Raw genomic sequence first — 21,787 nt, 5'->3', positions numbered from 1 at the left:
TGAAAATATTTTATTTTCTTTGAGAACAGGATACACCTGCAGGCCTCCTCAGCGGGGCCTCCCAAGGCCCAGCCCCAGGATTAGCAGGGAAGCAGAGCCCTCTGGCGGCAACCTCTGCACTAGCTGGCTCCCGATCTGGACTCAAACTGAAAAGAAAAATTAAAACAATCTATTCTAGCCGAACTCCCTCATTTTACTCAGGAAAATGAGGTCTAGGGGTGGGAAAACGACTTGCCCAAGGTCACACCGCTAGCAATAGGCAGTAGTGGGATTCTAATGCCACTGGGTCCTGACTCTAGAATCCTTCCACCCCTACCCTTACACTGGCCCTGACACTTCTCCCCTCCCCCCGTCTCACCTTGGAGAGCAGCTAAAACTGGAGAGCTAACAGGTGATGACAAGGTCTGATTCCTCTCACGAAGAAGAGACTTTCCCACACCTGCGGTGATGCCCCCGAAATCTGAGACGGGAGCCTTCCTCGGCAGCACATATGCGGAGCTGGTGGGGTCCCACCGCTCAGGACTAACTAAGCGTGAGGCAGTTATTTGGGGAATCCGGGAAGCCAGGGAGGGTGGGGAGAGGAAGAAGGAGCGAGAGGAGGAAAGGAGAAGACAGACAGACACTCTGAAACCACACGCTGGCCGCAAACTGCTGTTGAAGGGGAAATCGGGCGGCGGGAACAGACGCTGCCTTTTTTTCCCCCCTTTTTTCTTTCTTTCTTTTTTTTTTCTTTTTTGGTGGAAATCCTTAAACGAATTCATCTGGGATCCGGGATGCGGAAAGAGCGGTAAACACCCCACAGGAAGCTCAGGGCTGGCAAAACTGCCCTGCCCAGCCCTGAAGCGTAAGTCAGCCTGGTGTAGGGTAACAAGTCAGACTGGGAGGCAGGAGACCTGAGTTTGAATTCCCTTTCCAACGCCAGTACCGAGTCAGAAACTAAAGCTAGACATTTAGTTGCAGTGAGTGACCTTGGGCAAGTCACTTAATCTAGATGAGCCTCAGTTTTCTCATTTGGAAAAAGGGTGGAGGGGGTTGGGAGAAAGGAGCCCCTCAGGGGTTCAACTTTACCCCATTCTAAGATTCTCTGAGGTCCGGGAAAGTCCCCTGGAGACAATGTTCCAGTCTTGGCTCTACCATTCTCTTGCTACATAACCTTGGGCGAGTCCTTTCCCCTTTCTGAATCTTAAGTTTCCCCATCAGGGTCCTTAAGGTCCTTCCCAGCGGACAGTCTGGGAATTTTGGGGACGAAGATTGGCTTGGGCAGGGCATAACAGGTCGTGGAGCCCCCAGCCAGCGCAAAGTGACCAGAATAAAGAATCATCCCCAGGGCGTGGTTGGGGGTTGGGGGGGGAGGTGTCCGGAGGCGGATTCCAATTATCAACATAATTATCTCCAGTTTCTCCAACCCTTAGCTCACCACAACCCTACAGGGCAGGTATGTGCAAAGATTACATTGTCCCCCCTTTACAGACTGGGAAACTGAGGCCGGGGGAGGGGTGGCTGTGACTTGCCGTGGGACACAGCTAAATGAGAATGGAGGGATTAAGCCAAAAAATTTCAAATAGGTTTTTTTTTTTAATCTAGGTGGGAAATGAAATCTATTGGAAATGGAATGGCAGAACTATTTGGTTATGAAGTGTGTAATATCAATGATAAATCTGACAGACACCCTCCCTGGGGATTGAAGGGGGGGAGGCAAGAAAAAACAAATTCTTCGAGCTTGGAGTTATTTTTTTTTCCTTTGGGGCACAGTACAAAGAACATCTGGATTTTGTACGTCTTTTTTTTTTTTTTATTAACTTGGGGGCGGGGGGGAGGGGAGTCTGCGGCTGCTTGGAAAAAGTCAAACAGAAGAGAGTTCCCGTCCATCCCCCGAGCTTTCTCCGCTCACTGTCTATAGCATACGCAGAACAAACCACACCTACGAGCCAGCGAACCCGGGTCCAACAGGGGCCAGATCGCTCCGGGAAAGTGGGGATCGCGCTGGACTGGCCTCTCCCCGTCCTGCTGCCCCCTGCCCTCCCGAACCACTGCGCCCCAAGAGGCCGGGTAGCACTCAGGATCCCAAGGGACGCTAAGGCCAAGGACCCCAGGGAGGCCAGCGCCGGGGAGAGCGGCTGGCATCCCGGAGCCTTGCAAAAGACTGAGGAGAATGGTAACCTCCCCCCTCTTCATTTGCCCGTTACTGTCCCTGAGAAAAAAAAAAACACACAGCGCACACACACACACGCACACACACGCACAATGAAATCCATCCTCTGACAAGTAGGAGGCACAGATACAAGGACACACAAATACACGCACTGTGACAAAAGCGCTCAACAAACAAACCGCTCCAGGCAACACAACCTGCTGCCGATGATTAACTATTAATATAGCTCTGGGAGAGAGAGTTTGCTTCCAGTTATGAAAGCCAGAAAGAAAGACAGACACACACACACGATAGTTTCCAAGTCACCAGAAAGAAAGTGTAAACTAAATAATAACAAAAACTTATGGTTTCCAGACCTGCACAGTCTAGCCCATTTCACTTCTCCCCTCGCACTTTCCAAGTTCTCAGCCTTAGCATAGTTCGTCTCAAGCCTTCTTTCCCACGTTTGGGGGTGTTTGCATTGGGGGGAGAGTGGGAGGAGGCTGTTTCACCTGGGTTGGGCTGCCTGTCCCACCTCGGCTCGGAAGCCCACCGGTCTCTCCTCGCCCGGGGCAAGTGGGGCGGACAAGGATTTGCCTGCAGGGCAGCTGCAGGACCAGCGCCCAGACGGAGGACGCTCAGCTCTCCTACCCTGCCTCCCCAGTCCACGGCCGGTGCGCCCCTGGTTCACCGGGACGTGGGCTGGAGTCGGAGAGGAAAGACCACCGGCCCTGATCTGTAGTCTCCGGGGACGAGAGTAGAAGACGGGCTAGCCAACCCGTCCGGGCACCATTCCGTGCCTCGAACCAGGGACTAGGGCAAGGAGGGTTGGGGGTGGAGGGGGCGCAAAAAGAAGCCGATGACAAGTCCCAGCGGCGGAGGGCAGGCGCGGGAGCTGGCGGGGGAGAAGGTGAAGGGAGAGGGGACAGAAGGAGAGAGAAGGGGTCCGGGCCGGCCGAGGCTGCTCGGGCGCTCGCTCCCAGGCGGGCCGGCGGGCGCTGGGGGCGGGGAGCTGGGGGCCGGTGTGGAGAAGGGGCCGGAGCCCCGAGCGGCACCTACCCGAAGTAGGCGGCCGAGGGGCGGAGGGAGCCGAGCAGCACGATCAGCGCGAAGGAGGAGGAAGAGAGCCAGCCCACCAGGACTTGTCCAGCCAGCATCTTGCGGCTGCGGCTCGGGGGCTGACCATCTCGCTCCCCCCGCAGGTCTCGGTGAGAGCTCGCCCGGCTCGGGGCCGCCTTCTTATAGCGCCCGCGAGCGCCGGGGGAGCGGGGGAGCCAGCCAGCCGGGAGGGGCCGAGGCCGGGGGAGAGGCGGGGCGCCGCCTGGCCCGGCCCAGGGGCTGCGCCCGGCCCGGGGACCGCGGACCAGCTGGGAGGAGGCGCGGCCCGGGGTTCCAGGCTCCGCCTGCCTCTGCCCACCCCCGCCCCTCCCTCTGCCCGGCGCCTTTCCACCCCGCCTTCCCCGCCCGAACCCCCACTGGAGAGCCCCGAGGCGGGCCGCTGCTCCGGGGGGAGGCCATCGAGTGGACGGAAGGGCAGAGGAGGGGAAGAGGCGAAGCCTGGAGGGCCTGGGCAAAGCAGAGAGGCGGGATGCCAGCTCGGCCAGCCCGGGGGCTGCTCCCCAGCCTAGGACTCCCGACCAGCTGGGAGAGGGCGTAGCCAGAGACGGAGCTGGCCAGCCAGCCCCTCCTCAGCGAACCGGTGGGAGGGAGGCATGGAATGTGGCCCTGAGGGGGGTGTGGCTGGGAGTCAGGCCCCGCCCTTCAAGGGCTCTGGGCTCCCGGAGTGGCGCGGATGGGGTGGGGGGCGGCTTGGGAGCTCCGCCTACCACTGGGGAGGGGCCCGGGAGAGGAGGGGCTGAGGGTGTGAAATCAGAACCCCTGACGGGCGTCACCAAGGCAAGGGCATGGCCTGGGGAGAGCCCAGCTGGGCAACGGGAGGAGGAGGAGAAGCCTGGGGCTCCCGCCTTCCCTTGGGCCCGAGGAAAAAGGGGAGGGGTAAGGAGGGTACCCCCTGGCAGAGCCAAGGCTGCTGTGTCCCGGTGTCTGCCGTGACCCTGCGCTCCCGGAGCGCTGACTTGGACAGAAAAGGGCGGCACGCTGCGAGCCTGGAAGAGGCAGGAGGCCTGGATTCGAGGGACGCTGGCACGACCTTGGGGTAGACCTTGCCCGCCTCCCCCACCCCAGAACCTGGTTCCTCTTTTGCAAAATGAAGGAACTGGATAATCGCTGATCAATAATCGTTGATCTTCCGGGGTTCTTCCAGCTCTCATTGGCATCTTCTTCCAGCATCCTCTAACTTGGTGACTGCTTTTCCACCTCGCCCTCTTCCAGTTGTCTCTTGCAACGGATGTAAAGTCTAACAGGCGATTGTATCCCCCGCTCCAGTGGAATAATTTTTATCATAATATATTAAGTTTGGAAGAGACCTGCTTGAACCCCCCTCAAATTACAGATGGAGAAACTGAGAACTTAAAAGGAAAAATGACTTACACAGTCACTGAATAGGAATCTGGAACTAAAACCCAGGTCTTCTGATCCCTCACACTTTCCACTACACCAAAGTACAATTTTTTTTTACCTCTTGGATTTCATACTATAACCATGAGGCAGGAAGGACACAGTCTTAGTATGCCTACTTTACAGATGAGAAGCCTGACTCAAAGAAAGGTCACACAGTAAGTTAGTGGCAAAAAGCTAGAGCAGAACCTCCCAGTCCTGGGATCATTCTTGATGTATAGAATGTGTCTTTAAGAGGGAGAAGGCAAGAGAAACTGTAAGTGAGGCAGAGTGGTATCGTCAGAGTGCTATAGGACCCGGCAATCTCTATTCTGTCCTTTGAACAAGGCACTTTCTTTCTCTGGCTCTATTTTCCTCATCTTATAAAATGAAGATAGAAATACTTGTATACCTACTTTAACAGTCATGAGAAAAACTCTGCAGACCTTCTCTATTGACTTATCAGTCAAGTCGGACTCTTCTTGACCCCATTTTGGGATTTTCTTGGCAAACATACTGGAGACATTTACCATTACCTTTTCCAGCTCATTGTACAGATGATGAAACTGGGGCAGATGAGGAGACAGTTAAGTGACTTGTGTAGGGTCACACAGCTAGCGTCTGAGGCCAGATTTGAACTCATAAAAATGAGTTTTCCTGATTCTTATTTACTGCCACCTACCTGCCCTTTTGCAAACCTTAAAGCTATAGAAATGGAAGTTATTCATTGACATTACTGATACGTATCTCCACACCCGTTGGGTTCATTGAGCAGTGATGGTGTTCAGGAAAACTGTGATGCTGGCACAGTTTGTACTTTGTCAACTGCTTTCACACACCCACATACATACACTTCTTTCGAGATCTCCTGTTCCTAACCTCCTCCTAGGATTGTACCCAAGGTATGGCAACAGGAGATTTCTCCTGGGTTGCTGAAATTTAGAGGGTGCTAATAAAACTTACAGTCTTTCAGTTGCTTAGAAACAAATGAGTTTAGCACTTTGTTAACAAAAAATACTCAGTTAAAATAGGAAGCAACTAGTTACATGCTCAAGTGAGTTTTATGTTGCTTGGCCTGGGTGCAAAAATTTCAAGTTACAGCTCTGTGAATACCCTATAGAATTACCTAGTGTTTTCATGATGTCCCTTTGCTTCTGAGGGCTGCCCCCCTCAAATCTTCCTTCGCTTTAAACATCCCAGAGTCCAACCTCGGGGAGCAGAAAAAGTTCCAGCCTAGTAATTAGGAGACCTAGGTTCCTAGGAATTGTGGCTCTTCCAAGGACTAGGAGTTTCCTGAGAGTCAGGGATTAGGTTCTTCAGATGGGTCACTCCTTGAAGGCAGGGGCCATGTTTCCCTCCTTGGACCAGGGATTTCCTGAGGTCAATATGTCTGAAACTCTTTCTTCTTCTCTTGGGCAAGCGTGGGTCAGGGGTCCAAAATCCTGACTGTCAATCATGAAGTCTGAAAAGTGCCATAGCCAGCAGCATAACTACATTCCTATTTCCTGCTCTGGGGGTACCCTCCTTCTTACCCCTCCCCTTTTTCCTCGGGCCCAGGATCATTTACCCTCTCCCACCTTCCAAAAGGATACCTAACTTGGCTCAATTAAATTTGCTGAGCGAGTTGGAATTCTTAGAAATAATCTCTGCCCTGCATGGCTTTGAAGATTGATTTGATGAAAAGTCTAATATGGAGAAAATTAGGCTGAAGGAATGGAGGCAGTCATAATTTGGACACTTAGGAACACTCAGAAAGTCTCTTTCCTCTCTGAATTTCAGTCTCTTTTTCAGTTTTTTTTTTCTTTTTCTACTGCTCTCTCCTGGTTAGTGTTGTCAGTAGAGCATATTTTAAATCTTGAAGAGCAATGAAATTGAGAGATATTGTTAGCATCCCTGAAAGTGCTATTTCAAGAGACTTTTAATCAGAAGGCCTGGACTCTCCAACTTGGCACCCTGGAGGAGAGTTGAGAAAATGCACCTTCTTTCCATCCTTGAGGGCAGGTACGTGGCACAGTGGATAGGGCACCAGGCCTGAAGTCAGAAAGATTCATCTTCCTGAGTTCAAATATGGCCTCAGACACTTACTAGCTGGGTGAGCCTGGGCAAGTCCCTTCACCCTGTTTGCCTCAGTTTCCCCATCTGTAAAATGAGCTGGAGAAGGAATGGCGAACTGCTCTAGTATCTTTGCCAAAAAAAACCCTAATAGAGTCACGAAGAGTTGGACATGACTGAAACAACAACAAACCATAAATCAATCTCAACATTTATCAAGTACCTACTATATGCTAGCCACTGTGCTGAGTAAACCCTGAGTATGCAAAAAGAGACAAAAGACAGCCCCTTCCCTCAAGAAGCTTATAATCTAAGGGCGGGGGGAGACAAAATGCAAACAAATATGAGCAAAGGAAACTCTGTAGAATAAAAATAGGAAAGATGTGCATTTTAAGCCCCACTTGATTACTTGTTAGCTAGGTGAACTTGGACAAATCACGGTGCAGTCAATCTCAATTTTAACTCGTGTTTACAATGAGGGATTTGGACTATTTCTTTCTGTGGCCTCACTGAGCCTTTGCAATCAGGATGCCATGAGCTCTGAAGGAGATAGCATACAGAATCTAGAATAATCAGGGGAAGCCTTCTGAAGAATCAAAGGATCTGGAGTGTTAAAGAACCTTAGAACTGGTCAGTCTCCCTCATTTTACACATGAGGCAACCAAGACTCAAAGGGGAAAGTGCTTTGACTAAGGTCCCACAGCGAGTAATTCGACCTTCTTTCTTCCTTTTTTACCACTCTCCTATTTATCAGTTCTCAGAGAGCCTGCACCTCCTGGGTGTACAGGGAATGGATTACAACAGGCATCTTGACATTCCTCTGTTCGTACCTGGATCTGTGTTCTTACTCAGTCTGGAGCCGTCCAGATGTCCCTTTCTTTACAGAATCTGTGTGTTTCTGAAAAAGTTGCCTGTCCTTCTAGACTTGGACAGATGTATGATTTCATCTGTGTGGGTGGGCCCTCCACCAACATAGATCACACTCCCCTCTGGACTATAGTGGATGTTCTTTAAGAGTTGCTGTGGCCAAAAAAAATTCATTCCCTGGCAGCCAGTTCTTCTGGGGGTGAGCCTCTCTGCACTTAGCTAGGCTAGTCCTTGGGTGTCTGTTGACACCCAATCCACCTCCAGGTCTATACTTGAAGTCTTTCCAAATTGTGCTCTGCTGGCAGAGTCTTGCAGAATCCAGGGTCACCTCTGAGCCACAGAGGAGGACTGTGTGCTGTAAATCAAATTTTGCTTTGCATTTCTCTGGGAAGTTCAGTCCTAGAAGGAAAGCACTCTGAACGTTCTTTAACACAAAGAATCCTTTTGTCAAGTGAAAAATTGCCTACTAATTTATCTTTTAGGCAGGCCATACAGCGTAAGGGAAACCCTGGGTTTGAGCTCTGGGCCCCAAAACAACAAGTGTGACCCTGGACAAAGTCGCTTCCTCTCTAAATTTTGTTTTTCTCATTTGGAAGAGAGGGGTGATAATATTCACAAAGTTGTTAGGAGGAAAGGGGTTTGTAAACCTTGAAGTCCTACGATATGGCAGTAATGGTTGTCTTCTATATCAATCCAAACTTTCACATATCACATTTACTTAAAGTGAAATCTACCTAGATTATACTACTACACACTGGTTTCCAACACAAATCTCTAGGAAGTTCTCTTTCCCTAGGGGTTCTGTAAATCCATTCTCTTTATCAGGGGTCTGAACTGAAGTACTGAATTCAGAATCAAAGGACCTAAGTTAGAATCCTACCTCTTCCATTTACTACCTAAGTGACCTTGAATCAATTATTTAATCAAGTTCTTAGGGCCTCAATGTTCTCATCTCTAAACGAATAAATTGGATTAAGTCAGCTTCACCCTGCCCCCAACTGTAAGTCTATGATCTGTGATCCAGTCAAACTAGACTTCTCTCTGTTCGTCATTTAGGACATTTCATTTCCCCTGTCCATGTCTTTGTACCAGCCATCCTCCCTGCCTGGAGTGTCTTCACTGCTTACTTCTATCTCATAGAATCTCTTTCTTTAAGATGCAGTTCAGGCGCCATCGTCTGCATGAAGTCTTTCTTGATCTCTATCCCAAATACCAGTGCCCTTTTTCCCAAACTACTTTCTATTGAATTTCTTCATATGTATTTGCATTTTTCAGTTTATAGATAGATAGATAGATAGATAGATAGATAGATAGATAGATAGATAGATAGATGGATGGATGGATGGATGGATGGATGGATGGATGGATGGATGGATGGATAGATGGATGGATAGATGGCACAATGTGTAAAGAGCCAGGCCTGAAGTCAGAAAGACCTGATTTCAGATCCAGACTTCAGATACTTACTAGCTGTGTGGCCCTAGGCAAGTCCACTCAACCTCCATTTACCTCAGCTTTGTGATCTGTCAAATGAGGGTCATAATAGCACCTACGTCTCAGAGCTGTTGTGAGGATTAAATGAGATCCTAGGTAAAGTACTTAGCACAGTGCCTGGTCATAGTAGGTTCTCGATAAATGTTAGTTAGCTGTGATACGTCCTTGTCCTCCCTGCCCCCATTAGAATGTCACCTCCTTGCTAATAAGGATTATTTCATTCTTTGTACTTGCATCCGTAGAGCCTGGCCCAGTACCTGGCACTTAATATTTATTGATTAATTGATCCTAGAAAACATCTTGTCCCAGCTAGACCAGGCTGAATGTATAAGAGAGGAACATGGGGAAGAGGAGGACCTCTAAATGTCTATGGTGCGGTGAGATCAGCAGAGGCAGTGTGAACAGGGAAGGCTGGAGAGACCAAAGAGAGGATCCCTCCCAGAATTGGGGACAACTGGCAACCCCCAGGCCCTAGTCTTGTTGATTTTTCCTCTTCCACATCCCCCACATCTGCCTCCACCTTGAGAGTTAAGAACTTTGGAACTGATTGTATGACATGGGAGACACTGGCACAGGATCGCTCAGCATGGCGTGCCCACATCAGAAAGGATGCTGTGTTGTATGAACAAAACAGATATGGGACAGCTCAAAGGAAACATAGGATGCACAGATTTAGAGAATCCTCCCCAAATGTTCCCACAGACTGTTTATGCCCAACCTGTGCTGGAGTGTTCCTTGCTCATGTTGGTCTGATCAGCCACAGTCGGATGCACTGAAACTTGCCTCTAGAATGGTGATGTCATTTTTGGTTCTCTCCAACAACCAAGGACAAAAACCACCCAACCAATCTTCATCCACTCAGCTGCACTACTGTGACACCCTTTGGATCGGTCTCCTTGCCTCCGGTGTCCCCCCTCTTCAACCTCAGTCCACAAAGCATCCAATCAGATCCTGGAACTGAGGTCTTCTGACTCCAGGTCCAGGGATCTTTCCCCTATACTTACATTGAGTCAAGAGAATTAGGGTCTTAGCCTGACTCTACAAAGTCAGTAATTCTGTGACTTTGGGGACTCAGTTTTCTCATCTGCAAATGGGGTCAATAATTCCTGTTCTGACTTTGCGCATGAGAAAAGAGGTGGAAGTTACCTTTAAAGCTGTAACATGCAATTCAAATGTGATATGTGAATTTTGTTGTCATAGGGATCATTTCCACATAGAGAAAATAGCCACAGACTTAAGACTTGCTTGTCACAGACTAGGCCAGAGGCCTGTTTGTGCCACAGTCAGGTGCTGGGGACATACATAGAAGCAGGTGTTTTGGACACTTTGCAGCCTAGTTCAGAAGTCAGAACTCAAGTAACATCTATAGATGGTGATTATGTAGCCTGTCATGATTGTCAGAGCCCTTTCTTCTCAATAAACCAGCAAGGTCAGTGGTACAAGTATCATTATCACCACTTGACAGATATGGAAACTGAGGTCCAGAGGGAAGAAATGATTTTCTTATATTCACAAAGTTGTAGAGTCAGAATGCCAATGCTGGCCTTTTAAAAGTTTAGGGATTTGTACCTCACCACAGATATGTCTCCCATGTAAAAAGTGGCATAATAAGATAAGCCATGAAGTCAAATGAAGAGGTATAAGAAGATGCCCCAACCAACCCCTTTGTGGAGGTGGAAAGTCTATAGGTATTACATATTGTATATGTTTTCAGACTTTTCCAACGTACCAATCAATTGTGCTGAATTTAAAAAAAAATTTCCTCTCTACAAAATGTTTGTTGTATGGAATGGTTCTCTGGGAAGAGGAGAAAGAGGGAGGGAGGGATACATGGGATATCATGGTGACTTCAGAAAGAAAAAGATAATAATAAAAACATTTTTAAAGTTCTAAAAAATACGTCATAAGCCATCACAAGGCATCATGTGTCAAATGAGGGTTGTAAACAGTCTGATGCGGAGCCATAACTAGGTTGGGGCAATCAGAATATTGCCTCAGGCCTCTGAAATTTAAAAAGTGCTGACAGCTCTTATACTCCTTCAACAACACAGAAATAACTAAGCTTAGCATGTAGTTAGTAAGATTCATTCATTAACATAGGACAATATCAGATGACATGTTTCTTCTACCCCAGTTGAGAGCAGCACTGTACCCAAAGTGAACTCCTCCATGGCGCCTTCCCACCTACAAGTAGATCCTGGAACAATGATTTCTCTGCCATTTGGGGCAGTGGTCTGGAGTCCTCCCACACACAAGGCGTCACTTGCATCCCAGAGTCTCTTCCAGCTCCTTCAGATGAATTGTCTTAAACAGTAGATTTGAGGGCACCTTTCATCCTGTTTGTTCTCTATGTACTTTGGGAAACGGGGTACCTAAAATACTAGTTACAGCTCAGAGGTGTGAGACAATGCCTAGAATCCCTGCACTTCTCATCTGTATGATTTTACAGCAATGCATGTTTTTGTATGAGTAGTTTTCCCTGCCTTCTTCCATCCCCCATTGTGAATTCCCTGAGGACAGGAATTGGGTCTAAATAAATTATATATTACATCCAGCATTCCCCACAAAGTTCTACTATATGAGGTGCTTTAAATATTTGGTGATTTATAAATGAATGAGTGTATGAGTACTTGAATGAATGAGCAAATGAATGAGGGAAGGGGTAAATTAATGAATAAATGAGGGAAGGAAGGAAGGAAGAAAATTAATTGAATGAATGGCTACCAGAATGGAAATGGGAGAAAAGGAAGAGGGAAAAGAAGGAAGAAGATGATAAGAGGGAGAGTTCAGAAGATGGGGAAACTGATAAGGGTTAGAAGAGGGAGGGAAGACTTCACAGAAAAGTTGAGACCTGAGCTGGCTATTGAAGAGAGAGGGGAAAAACGCCCTTGGTAAGGAGAACAGCCAGGACAGAGGCCCATCAAGGTCTATTAGATGTACTGAGGGCAGTGTCTGTAGCCTTCTGTCTCCCTGGCTGAAACCAGCCACGTATGGAATCAAAGTTTGCAGAGCACTCTACCAACAGAATTTCACAGGTTCCTCCCAAGAGTCCTAGGAGGTAAATATCATAGATATTATTATTCCCATTTTACAGATGAAGACACTGAGGCTTACAGAAATTAAATGACTCATCTGTGGTCAGCCAATCAGTAGTAGTAGCTAGTGGTATTTGAACCCAGAGCTTCCTGACTCCTAAATCCAGCCAATATTCTATTTGACTAAAATCAAGACTTAGAGCGAGAAGAGACTATTAAGATAATTTAGTCTAACCACCTCATTTTACAGATGGGGAAACTGAGGCTCAAAGTGGGGAAATGACTCAAAGTCAAATAACTCATCAGTGGCAGAGCTGACCTAAAACACACTTTCGTCAAATTCTCAGTCCAGAGATATTTCTTCTGGCTGTTGCCACCATGTCTCAGAACGTTTCCCACTCTTAGACATCTTCTTTCCCTTCTCCCTTCCACTCTCACCCCCACCCCACCCTTAGAATTGAGCTAGGAAGTCAGAAGGCCACACTGTGCTCATGGGGTCAGTTTAGGGGCAAGGGGCTGGAGTTTGGGGGTTTTTTCCCTGCCGCCTCATGCCCAAGTAAGCCTTACAGGGCTTAATAACACTTCCACCAACCTGGGCCTGGCCTCCGCTCCCAGCCCTGGGAGCCACCAATTGGGCAGGACAAGTTACACTGCCTAGCCCACCCAAGCTTTGAGGGGATAGAGGGAGAAGGGGTCACCCTCCTGAAGTGTGTCTCTGGCACTGCTCTTCTCCCACCCCCCCAACCCACGCCCCGTGAGGTCCCCCAAGAGGCAGCAAGTGCCAGGGCTGGAACCCGAGCAGGGAAAGGATCAGGGAGCTGGGCCGTGATGACATTTTTAAAACGCAGGGCGATTCCCGTCCAAGAAAAATGATGTGTGAGATTGTAAATGTGTCTCTGGAACATGGTGCAGGCGTAAAAAACTTCCCTCCCCTGGGAGAGTGAGACATTTTAACATCTGCCTTCAAATTAATCCCTGTTCGAGGCTGGGGGAGGCGGGGATGGTGTGTTTGCTCCAGAGATGAGCAGGAGTGGATAGGATGCTGCTGTCCCCATAATAAGCTTCTGTTGGCACCACCCTCTCTACCCCACCCTGCCCTGCTCCCCCCACCCAAGCTGGAAAGGATGAGACAGGATTTGGGGCCTTCAGGTGAGGGGGAGTAGGAAGGAGAAACGAGAGGTGGGGGGGTTCATTTTCCTTTTCCAGACAGTATCATGGAAAGAGCACTGAATGGGGAATCAGGAAACCTGGGTTCCAGCCCAGCCTCTGTGATTATTCCTGGTGTGACCCGGGACAAACCATGTTCTTGCTCCGGGTCTCTCTTCCCATATGCTAAATGGGGGAGGGAAGGATTATCATTCTATGAGTCTATAACATTCTAGGAACTCTAAACTAATGGGGGAAAGGAGGGGAGAGGAGGAGGGAGCAAAGAAGGGGGAGAGGGAGGGACCGATCCCAGTTAATCTCGAAAGGCCTCAGGCAAGAGAACATGCCTGAGCTGCTTTTGAAAGGACAGGTAGACACTGACTACGGCAGGGATGTTTAGCCTCTCCTTGGGCCATGGTGGGTGAAGCTGAAGGACCCCTTCTCAGAATGGTATCTCTAATGTGTGAAAAACAGGTACATAGGGTTTTGAAGAAAAGTTATTACAATGAAATACATTTGTCAAAATACATTTTAAAAAAGTTCACTGACCCCAGGGTAAGACCCCCTGGTAGAAGGAGAGGAAATGTGGTACAATAGAAAACAGAATTGGGGAGGGGTAATGTCTGGGGACCTAGGTTCTAGTTACAGCTCCACTGTTTCTGTGCTGTGAGATCTAAAGCAAGTCCCCTTCTCCGGGCTTCTGTTTCCTGATCTGTCAAATGAAGCATCTGGGCTAAATGGTCTCTAGTTAACAGACAGGCAGGACAGCGGATAGACCACTGGACCCGGAGTCAGAGAGACCTGAGTTCAAATTCAGCCTCAGACGCTAGCAAGTCACTTGAACTTTCACAGCCTCAGTTTCCTCATCTGTAAAATGGGAGTGATAATAATAGCACCTATGTCACAGAGCTGTTTTGAGGATTATCTAATCTATCTAGATAATCTAATTATCTGATAATTATCTAATGCAAAGCAAACCTTCACACACCACGGAAAGGATAGCTATTGTCTCAAAACTTCCCTCCAGCTTTAAATCAATGGAAAGACCTTTAGGAAGGGGAATGATGATTCTGTGAAACTGTATGAGCTCGGGGAAGTGGACCACACTTCCCTAAGGAAAGGGGTGGAGCCCTGGGCCAACGAGAGCTCTGGGAGGTCTGCCTACTAAGGCAGGAGCCCAAGCCATGGGAATCAACCATCCGGCCAGCACCTGCATGGTGTTTATGACAGGCTAAGCCTACCTCAATAATTCCCAACAAACTCTATTTCCTCTTGGAAAGCATGACTGTAGCTTCCCTGGAGCAGGGCATCTGAGGGCTCCTCCACCCAGGAAAATGCAAAACAAGTGGAGAATCTCAAGAGGAACTTGACTGAGGAACCCTCTTTTTAGAAGGTTATAGAGCTTAGAACCTAGAAAGACCCTTCAAAGGTTCGTGTCTCACTTCTTGACAGATGAGGAAACTAAGGCCCAAGTGAGGAAAGAAACTTGTCCAAGGTCCCACAGTAATAAGGACCAGAGCCACAATTTGACCCTGATACCTCTAGCTTCAAATCTAGAACGTTTCCCCACTTTCCACCTTGTTTTGGGTTTTCCTTGGGGCTTGGCATCTAGCTCATGTGATGGATCTGGGAACAGTGAATTGTGACTAGAAAAAAACATTGGACCTGGGTCTCCTGATTCCTCAGTCCAGGGCAAAGGTGGGGGTGGGGGAGTGGGACATGAAAAGATGATGTTTGAGAGTGGAAAGACACGGCAGATACATTATAATAGGTGTTACCTGGATGAGTACATGACAGCTATCCTCTCTCAAAATATAATTCTCAGTTATAGCATTGTAGATTTTACAGCTAGAAAGAAGCATAGGGGACATCAGTTTTAAACAGGAGACTGAAACCTTGTCATTTCTGCCCTTTTGTAACATCTCTCATATAGGTCCCCCTTCTCTCCTCTGACATGGCCACCACTTACCTGTAGACTCTCATCACCTGAACTATTGCAATAGCCTGCTGGGGTGGCGGGTGGGGAATCTGCCTGCCTCATCTCTCCTCATTTTAGTCCATCCCCCAGTCAGCTGTCTAACTAATTTTCCTAGAGAACAGTTTTGAACATTTCACTCCCCTAACAATCAACTTCAGTGGCTCCCTATCACCTCCAGCATCCAATATAAAATCCCGCATTTGACCTTCAAAGACCTTTGTAACCTGGTCCCCTCCTACCTCTCCAGTCATCTTTACTCACCCCCATGTACTCTACACTCCAATGACACACTTTGTTGTTCCTCTCCCAAGACACCCCACCTACTAATTGAGCGCATTTTCCCTGACTGTCCCCCATACCTGGGATGCTCTTCCTCCATATCTCCACATCCTGGCTTTCTTCAAGTTCCAGCTAAAATCCCACATTCCATAAGGAGACTTTCCTTATCCTTCCCTGACTACTTGTAACTCCCCTCCGTTAACTATCTCTCATTTGTTCTGTCTATACCCCGATTGTACATAGGTATTTGCTTTTACCCCCTGTTATACCCAGAGCAGGAAGTGTCCTTTGCCTTTCTTTGTATCTCCAACATTTAGCACAGTGCTTGACACATAGTAGGCACTTAACAAATGGTTATTGACTGGCTGACTAACTAGTCCTAGTGATTTACAGGGGTCACACAACTTGTAAGTATTTGGAGCAGAATTTGAACTCAAGTCTTCCTGACTCCAAGGTTAGCATGCTATCCCCTGGACTACCTACAGCCAATCTTGTGCATATGCAGAGTAGGTGGCTACTCATGTGGTATGACTTCAGAGGAGAAAGCCAAGAAGACACCCTAAACATACACACACACACACACACACACACACATACACACACATACACACATACACGGTGGGGGTCAGGGAGGAGGGAGAGGCACATCCCTATTGCTTACTGCTGCCTGAAATCCCACCACTGGAATAAAATAGGGGGAAATATGGAAGATGGCTAACTCTCCCATTGGTGCCCACCCTTCCACTGTCACATCCACTACTCTTTTCCAAGCCCTCATCACCCCTTTCCTTTACAATACCCCTCAACATTATTCTCCCTTCCAGTTTCTGTCCTTTCTAATCGATCATGTGCAAATCTAACAAAAGGATGTTCCTAAGACACATCTGACCACATCGCTCCTCATTAAACTTCAGTGGTTACCCATTATCCACAGGATAAAACACAAACTCATCCACTTAGAGTTTAAGGCTCTCCATTACCTGACTCTAACCAGCCCTTCCAGCCTTCAAACAATTACCCTTTGGGCACTCTACACCTCAGGCAGACTATACTAGATGCTATTTCCTGATCTGGTCCTCCCCTCCCCTCCCTTCATGTTTTCATCCAGAATGTCCCCTAACCATGCCTGGGATAAGCATCTCATCTCCGCCAGCTGACATACCTGTCTTCCTTTAAGATCCAAGCTGTCACCTCCTCTGTGAAGCCTTCTGTGATCTCCTCACCCCCACCCCCAAGTGGAGTGTTCTCTCTCCCTCTCCCTCTCCCTCTCCCTCTCCCTCTCCCTATCCCTCTCTCTCTCTCTCTCTCTCTCTCTCTCTCTCTCTCTCTCTCTGTCCCATGGGCCCTTGGCTTCTCTCCTTTGCCCCATCACACTTTACACAGAATCATACTCATTTGTACACAAATTATAACCTCCCCGGTAGGCTGTAACCTCTGTAAGGGCAGGGACTGTGGTTCTTAATCTTTATAGCCTTCATGCTTAGTTTTGTTTATATTTCTAGCATTTTATAGCCTAGAGTGACTGAAGGGGTCATGGAATCACAAAATCACAGACCTGCAGAGTTGAAAGAAACCCCAGAAGCCAACTAGGTCCCAAGAAAGAGTCCTCTCTCCAACAACCTCATCATCCAGGCCTTCCTAGAGCTCTAATAAGGATGGACCCGCCACCTTTGGAAGTGGCTCCTAGTTTTACATGCCAATTACTCTCCTTGACCTACTCTTTGACCTGGACAGACTGGCCTTCTACTCACATACCACAGTTCATTTCCTTCCTCTGCATCTTTGTACTGGCTGTGCCCCCTGCTGATCAATAAGGAAAGGGCCTTATGTAAGTGTGGCATCTGAGCTAGGTTTTGAAAGAAACTTCGGTTCTAAGAGGCATCCCCTTACAAGCAGGGGGCACAGCCAATACAAAGATGCAGAGGAAGGAAATGAACTGTGGTATGTGAGTAGAAGGCCAGTCTGTCTAGGTCTTATGCCAAGACTCTTCTCTTGCCTGGCACCTAGTGATTACTTAATGTATGCTCAATGCATACTCATTGGTTAATTTATTTATCAGATAGCTCTAACTGCTAGGGAGTTGTTCGTTTTCTTCTATGAGGAGTTAATCAGGTGAATTCTCATGATAATTAGATGGCTCTAATTGCTAGAAAATTGTTTATGTTTTTCTCCTATAAGGGGTTATCAGGAGAGTTCCCTTATCAATTTGATAAGCTTACATGGTGGTAAGCCTTTGTATGGGACCAATCAGATCTTCCTGAGCATGCCTAGCTAGAATGTTGAGATGATTGTGGAACAGGTATCAAAATATACCTCATCAAAGGTGAGGACATCTCCTTAAGTCTCATTTGTTGAGGATGAATCAATTGACTTGTAATAGATTGGAGATAAATCTGTTCTTGAAAATGGAACCACTTCTTTGGGATGATGTATGAGGGGAGAGTTCACTTTTTTTTTTCCTTTTCACAACCAACTCCCTTTTTGGAGGATAGACCAGAGTATAGCAAAGCTAAGTGTGGATGTTGGTCCAAAGTTGGCTGCCTTGGGAAAGAAGTACATGAAATCCGCATCACTCTTGCTTATGGGTCCTGAGGAGAAAGTTCCTGGACCTCAAATTCTTGACCCCAGACTTGAAGAGGCAGTAACATAACTTTATCTCATTCAAGAGATGGCAGCCCATGTAATGGGGAACAAAGTGGTAAAAGTGTTAGGAGTTCCTAAATTTAGCTTTAAGAGATACTGAATCCAAATTTTCTGGATAGGAGAGAGGAGCTAGTAGCCAACCTAATCCTGGCATTCTGCATTCTAATGAGAGAAGAGGGGTTTCTGGAATGGTTCCACCCTAAGAATAATATTATGAGCTACCTCATGTTTGAGAATCCCAGTGCCTGTTTTGTAGAATCTAGAAGGAAATTCTTGAAAAGCAACCTCTTGAAGAGAGAAGAGAATTGAGTACGTCCCATCCTCTCCTTATAACTGGAGGACTAAAGTCATGATATGAGGGCGCAAAAGACTTGAACTCTTCCTCTGAAATCAGAATGAGTTATTCAAATAGTGTTGGCCTGATAGAACAGATCCTTTTTAGAAGACCCAAGCACTTAGCACTTTGTGAATAGCCAATATTGGAAGATTGTAGGAAGATGCATACACTGGTACATTGTTGATGAAGCTGTGAATTTTGGAAAACAGTTTGTAATTAACCAAATAATCCTATGCTCTTTGACCCAGGGATTTTACTACTAAGATTATACCCCCAAGAAAATTAGATCAGATAAGAAAAAATCCCTATATACACCAAAATATTTAGCGTAGCACTTTTTTGATAGTAAAGAATTAGAAACAAATCATATCCTCATCATTCGGGCAATGGCTAAACAAATTGTGGTTCAGGAATGAAATGGAATGTTACTATGTCGTAAAAAAGTTATGAATATAAAGAAGTATGGGAAGATTTTATAATCTAACGCAGAGTAAAATAAGTAGAGGTAAGAAAGCAATATACACAAAGACTACAATAATATAAATAATTTAAAAATGCAAATATAAATAAAATTTTTTAAAATATAATAAATAAATAAATTGATTAAAATAATTAAAAGTGAATGTTGCAAAATCACATAGAACATGGACGGCTGCAAAGAAGAAGTACAAGAATAGCTGGGTAGTCCAAATGTGTGATACATTGCAAATATTTTCAAACTTTTTTGTTACATTCATTAGTTTTACTAATTTTTTTCCTTCTTTTTCTCTATGAATCCAATTTATCCTACTGATCCACCATTCTGTTCCTTACCTACTGCCAGATAGTCTTGATAATTACTGCTTTATAATGTAATTTGAGATCTAGTAATGTAGGTCACCTTCCTTTGTATTTTTTTTCATTAATTCCCTTGATATTCTGGACCTTTTGTTCTTTCAGATGAATTTTGTTGTTAGTTTTCTAGCTCTATCAAACAAATTTTTTGGTATTTTGACTGGCATGGCACTGAGTAAGTAAATTAGTTTAGACAAAATTGTCATTTGTATCATGTTGGCTTGGCCTACCCATGAGCAATTGATATTTTTCCAGTAGTTTAGATCTGACTTTACTTGTGTGACAAGTGTTTTGTAATTGTGTTCATATAGCTTCTGGGTGTGTCTTGGCAGGTAGATTCCCAAGTATTTTATATTTTTTACTGTTATTTTAAATGGAATTTTTCTTTCTATCTTTGGCTGCTGGGTTTTCTTGGTCATATAAAGAAATGCTGATGATTTATGTGGGCTTATCTTGTCTCCTGCAACTTTGCTAAAGTTGTTAATTATTTCAAGTAGTTTTTTAGTTGATTCTCTAGGGTTCTCTAAGTATACCATCATGTCATCTGCAAAGAGTGATAGTTTTGTTTCCTCTTTGCCTAGTCTAATTCTTTCAGTTTAGGTTTCGTCTCTTATTGCTGCAGCTAACATTTCTAGCGCCATATTGAATAAGAGTGGTGATAATGGGCATCCTTGCTTCACTGAGATCTTTTTGGAAGCTTTGTCCTCATTACAGATAAAGCTTGCTGGTTTTAGATATATACTGCTTATCATTTTAAGGAATACTCCTTTTATTTCTCTGCTCTTTTATTTTTTAATAGAAGTGGATGACATTTTGTTAAAAAACTTTTTTAGCATCTATTGAGATAATCATATGATTGCTGTTGGTTTTGTTATTGATGTGGTCAATTATGTTGATAGATTTCCTAATATTCGATCAACACTGCATTCCTGGTATAAATTCCACCTTGTCATAATATATCTTCTTTTTCTTTAAAAAACATTATTTGTTCTATTGAGATGGCTTTCTGTGAGGGGGAGAAGAGAAGAAACACTGAGAGAAATTTTGGTCATATAAAAAAATTGAAAGACATCAATAATGATTTTCTTTAATTAGATGTCTCTGTAGATGTCTTGAGTAAAATAGGACTCATCAAAATGTTAGCAGGTGGGTTGCCTCACTAACAACTCTAAGTTTGTTCTTCTTCCAAGGGGAAGTCAAACCATAAGATGATCCTGCGAATATGAAGTTCTTTAGCACCTTCAGGCAAGGCAAGATTCGCTGGGAATAGAAGAGAGTTATATCTGTTATTTATGGGCTATGAATTCTTTGTATGTTCTTTGAATTTTCTGGGAATGAAATAAGGATTGTCCTATATCCAACATGTGCATTGTAACCTTTAGTGCTTATGTGGGATCTAGGAACCCTTTTACCCACATCTGTGGATAACCTAACTATATTGGAGTATTTCAATTCTGAGATTTCCCAGAGACAAATACAGACCAGGGCAATACAGTCAGAGTTAATTTGGGGAGGCTTTTCCCCAAGATTGGAATTGGTTGGTGTAAACCCAAAGCTTGAAGCACAGGACCACAGTTTCCTCCCTGAAACTTCTACCACTGTCTTTTGGAGCAAAGCAGAATGTTTAACACCTCTTCCACATGACAGCCTCTCAAATACCTAAAGATGGCCATCTTCCATCCCCTCCACAAACCCTGGCTCAAGTTTTATTTTCTTCAGGCTAAGTTATCCCAGTTTTTTCACCTTTTCCTTATATGGCATGAACTCAAGAATCTTCACCACCTTGGTTGTGTCCATCTGGATGCTCACCAACTTATCAAAGACTTTCCTCAAATACGGCAGCCAGAACTGAACACTATGCTTCAGATATGGCCTGATCAGGGAAGAATATAGTGGAACTTTCACCTCTCTGGTCCTAGTTCCTATACCTTACTTAATTTCAGTCTATAACTATGTGCCTAGTACATAGAAAGTGCTATATTAATGTTGTTATTACCGTTGTTTCTCCTTCTCTGTCTTGGCTGCCATGTCATATGGTTGACACAAGTTGAGTGTGTAGTATGCCAACATCATGGATGTTTCACAGATGACCTACTATCTAGCCATGTTTCTTCCATATTGCACTTGTGATGTTGATGTTTCGAACTCAACTCTTAAGATTTCAGATATATCTCTATTACATTTTATCTTATTAGATCCAGTCTCATGGTATAGTCTATCTAGTTCTTATTAAATCTTGATTCTGTCATACAAGATATTCACTCTCCCTCCAAGCTTTGTGACATTTGAAAACTTGATAAGCCATTTGAAGGCAACACAGAACCAGGGATAGATCCCTGGGACACTTCATTGGAGACTACAACCTCTAAAGTGCTAATTGTGCCTCATATTTGGACCTACTTATTCAACCAGTTCCAAGATCACTTAACTCTATTTTCGTCTAGCCCACATCACTCCTTTTCCAGAAGATTAACATGAGACACTTTTGTCAAGTG

At 45.8% G+C, this 21,787-nt stretch overlaps 1 protein-coding gene across 1 annotated transcript in view; it reads right to left on the bottom strand.

Annotated features, from left to right (window-relative positions):
• Positions 1–3,430, bottom strand: part of WNT9A (Wnt family member 9A) — an 87,246-nt gene extending 83,816 nt beyond the window's left edge. The window contains exon 1 of the mRNA XM_072653055.1: positions 3,191–3,430. Within this exon, the coding sequence (XP_072509156.1) occupies positions 3,191–3,288 (98 nt within the window). The 5' untranslated portion in view covers positions 3,289–3,430. The remainder of the gene's footprint in view (positions 1–3,190) is intronic.
• Positions 3,431–21,787: the final 18,357 nt, after the last annotated feature.

Source organism: Notamacropus eugenii, chromosome 1 (assembly GCF_028372415.1).
Source record: "Notamacropus eugenii isolate mMacEug1 chromosome 1, mMacEug1.pri_v2, whole genome shotgun sequence".
Taxonomy (NCBI): Eukaryota; Metazoa; Chordata; class Mammalia; order Diprotodontia; family Macropodidae; genus Notamacropus; species Notamacropus eugenii.
Note: the sequence above shows the minus strand (reverse complement) of the source record. Positions and strands in the feature narration are given on the sequence as shown.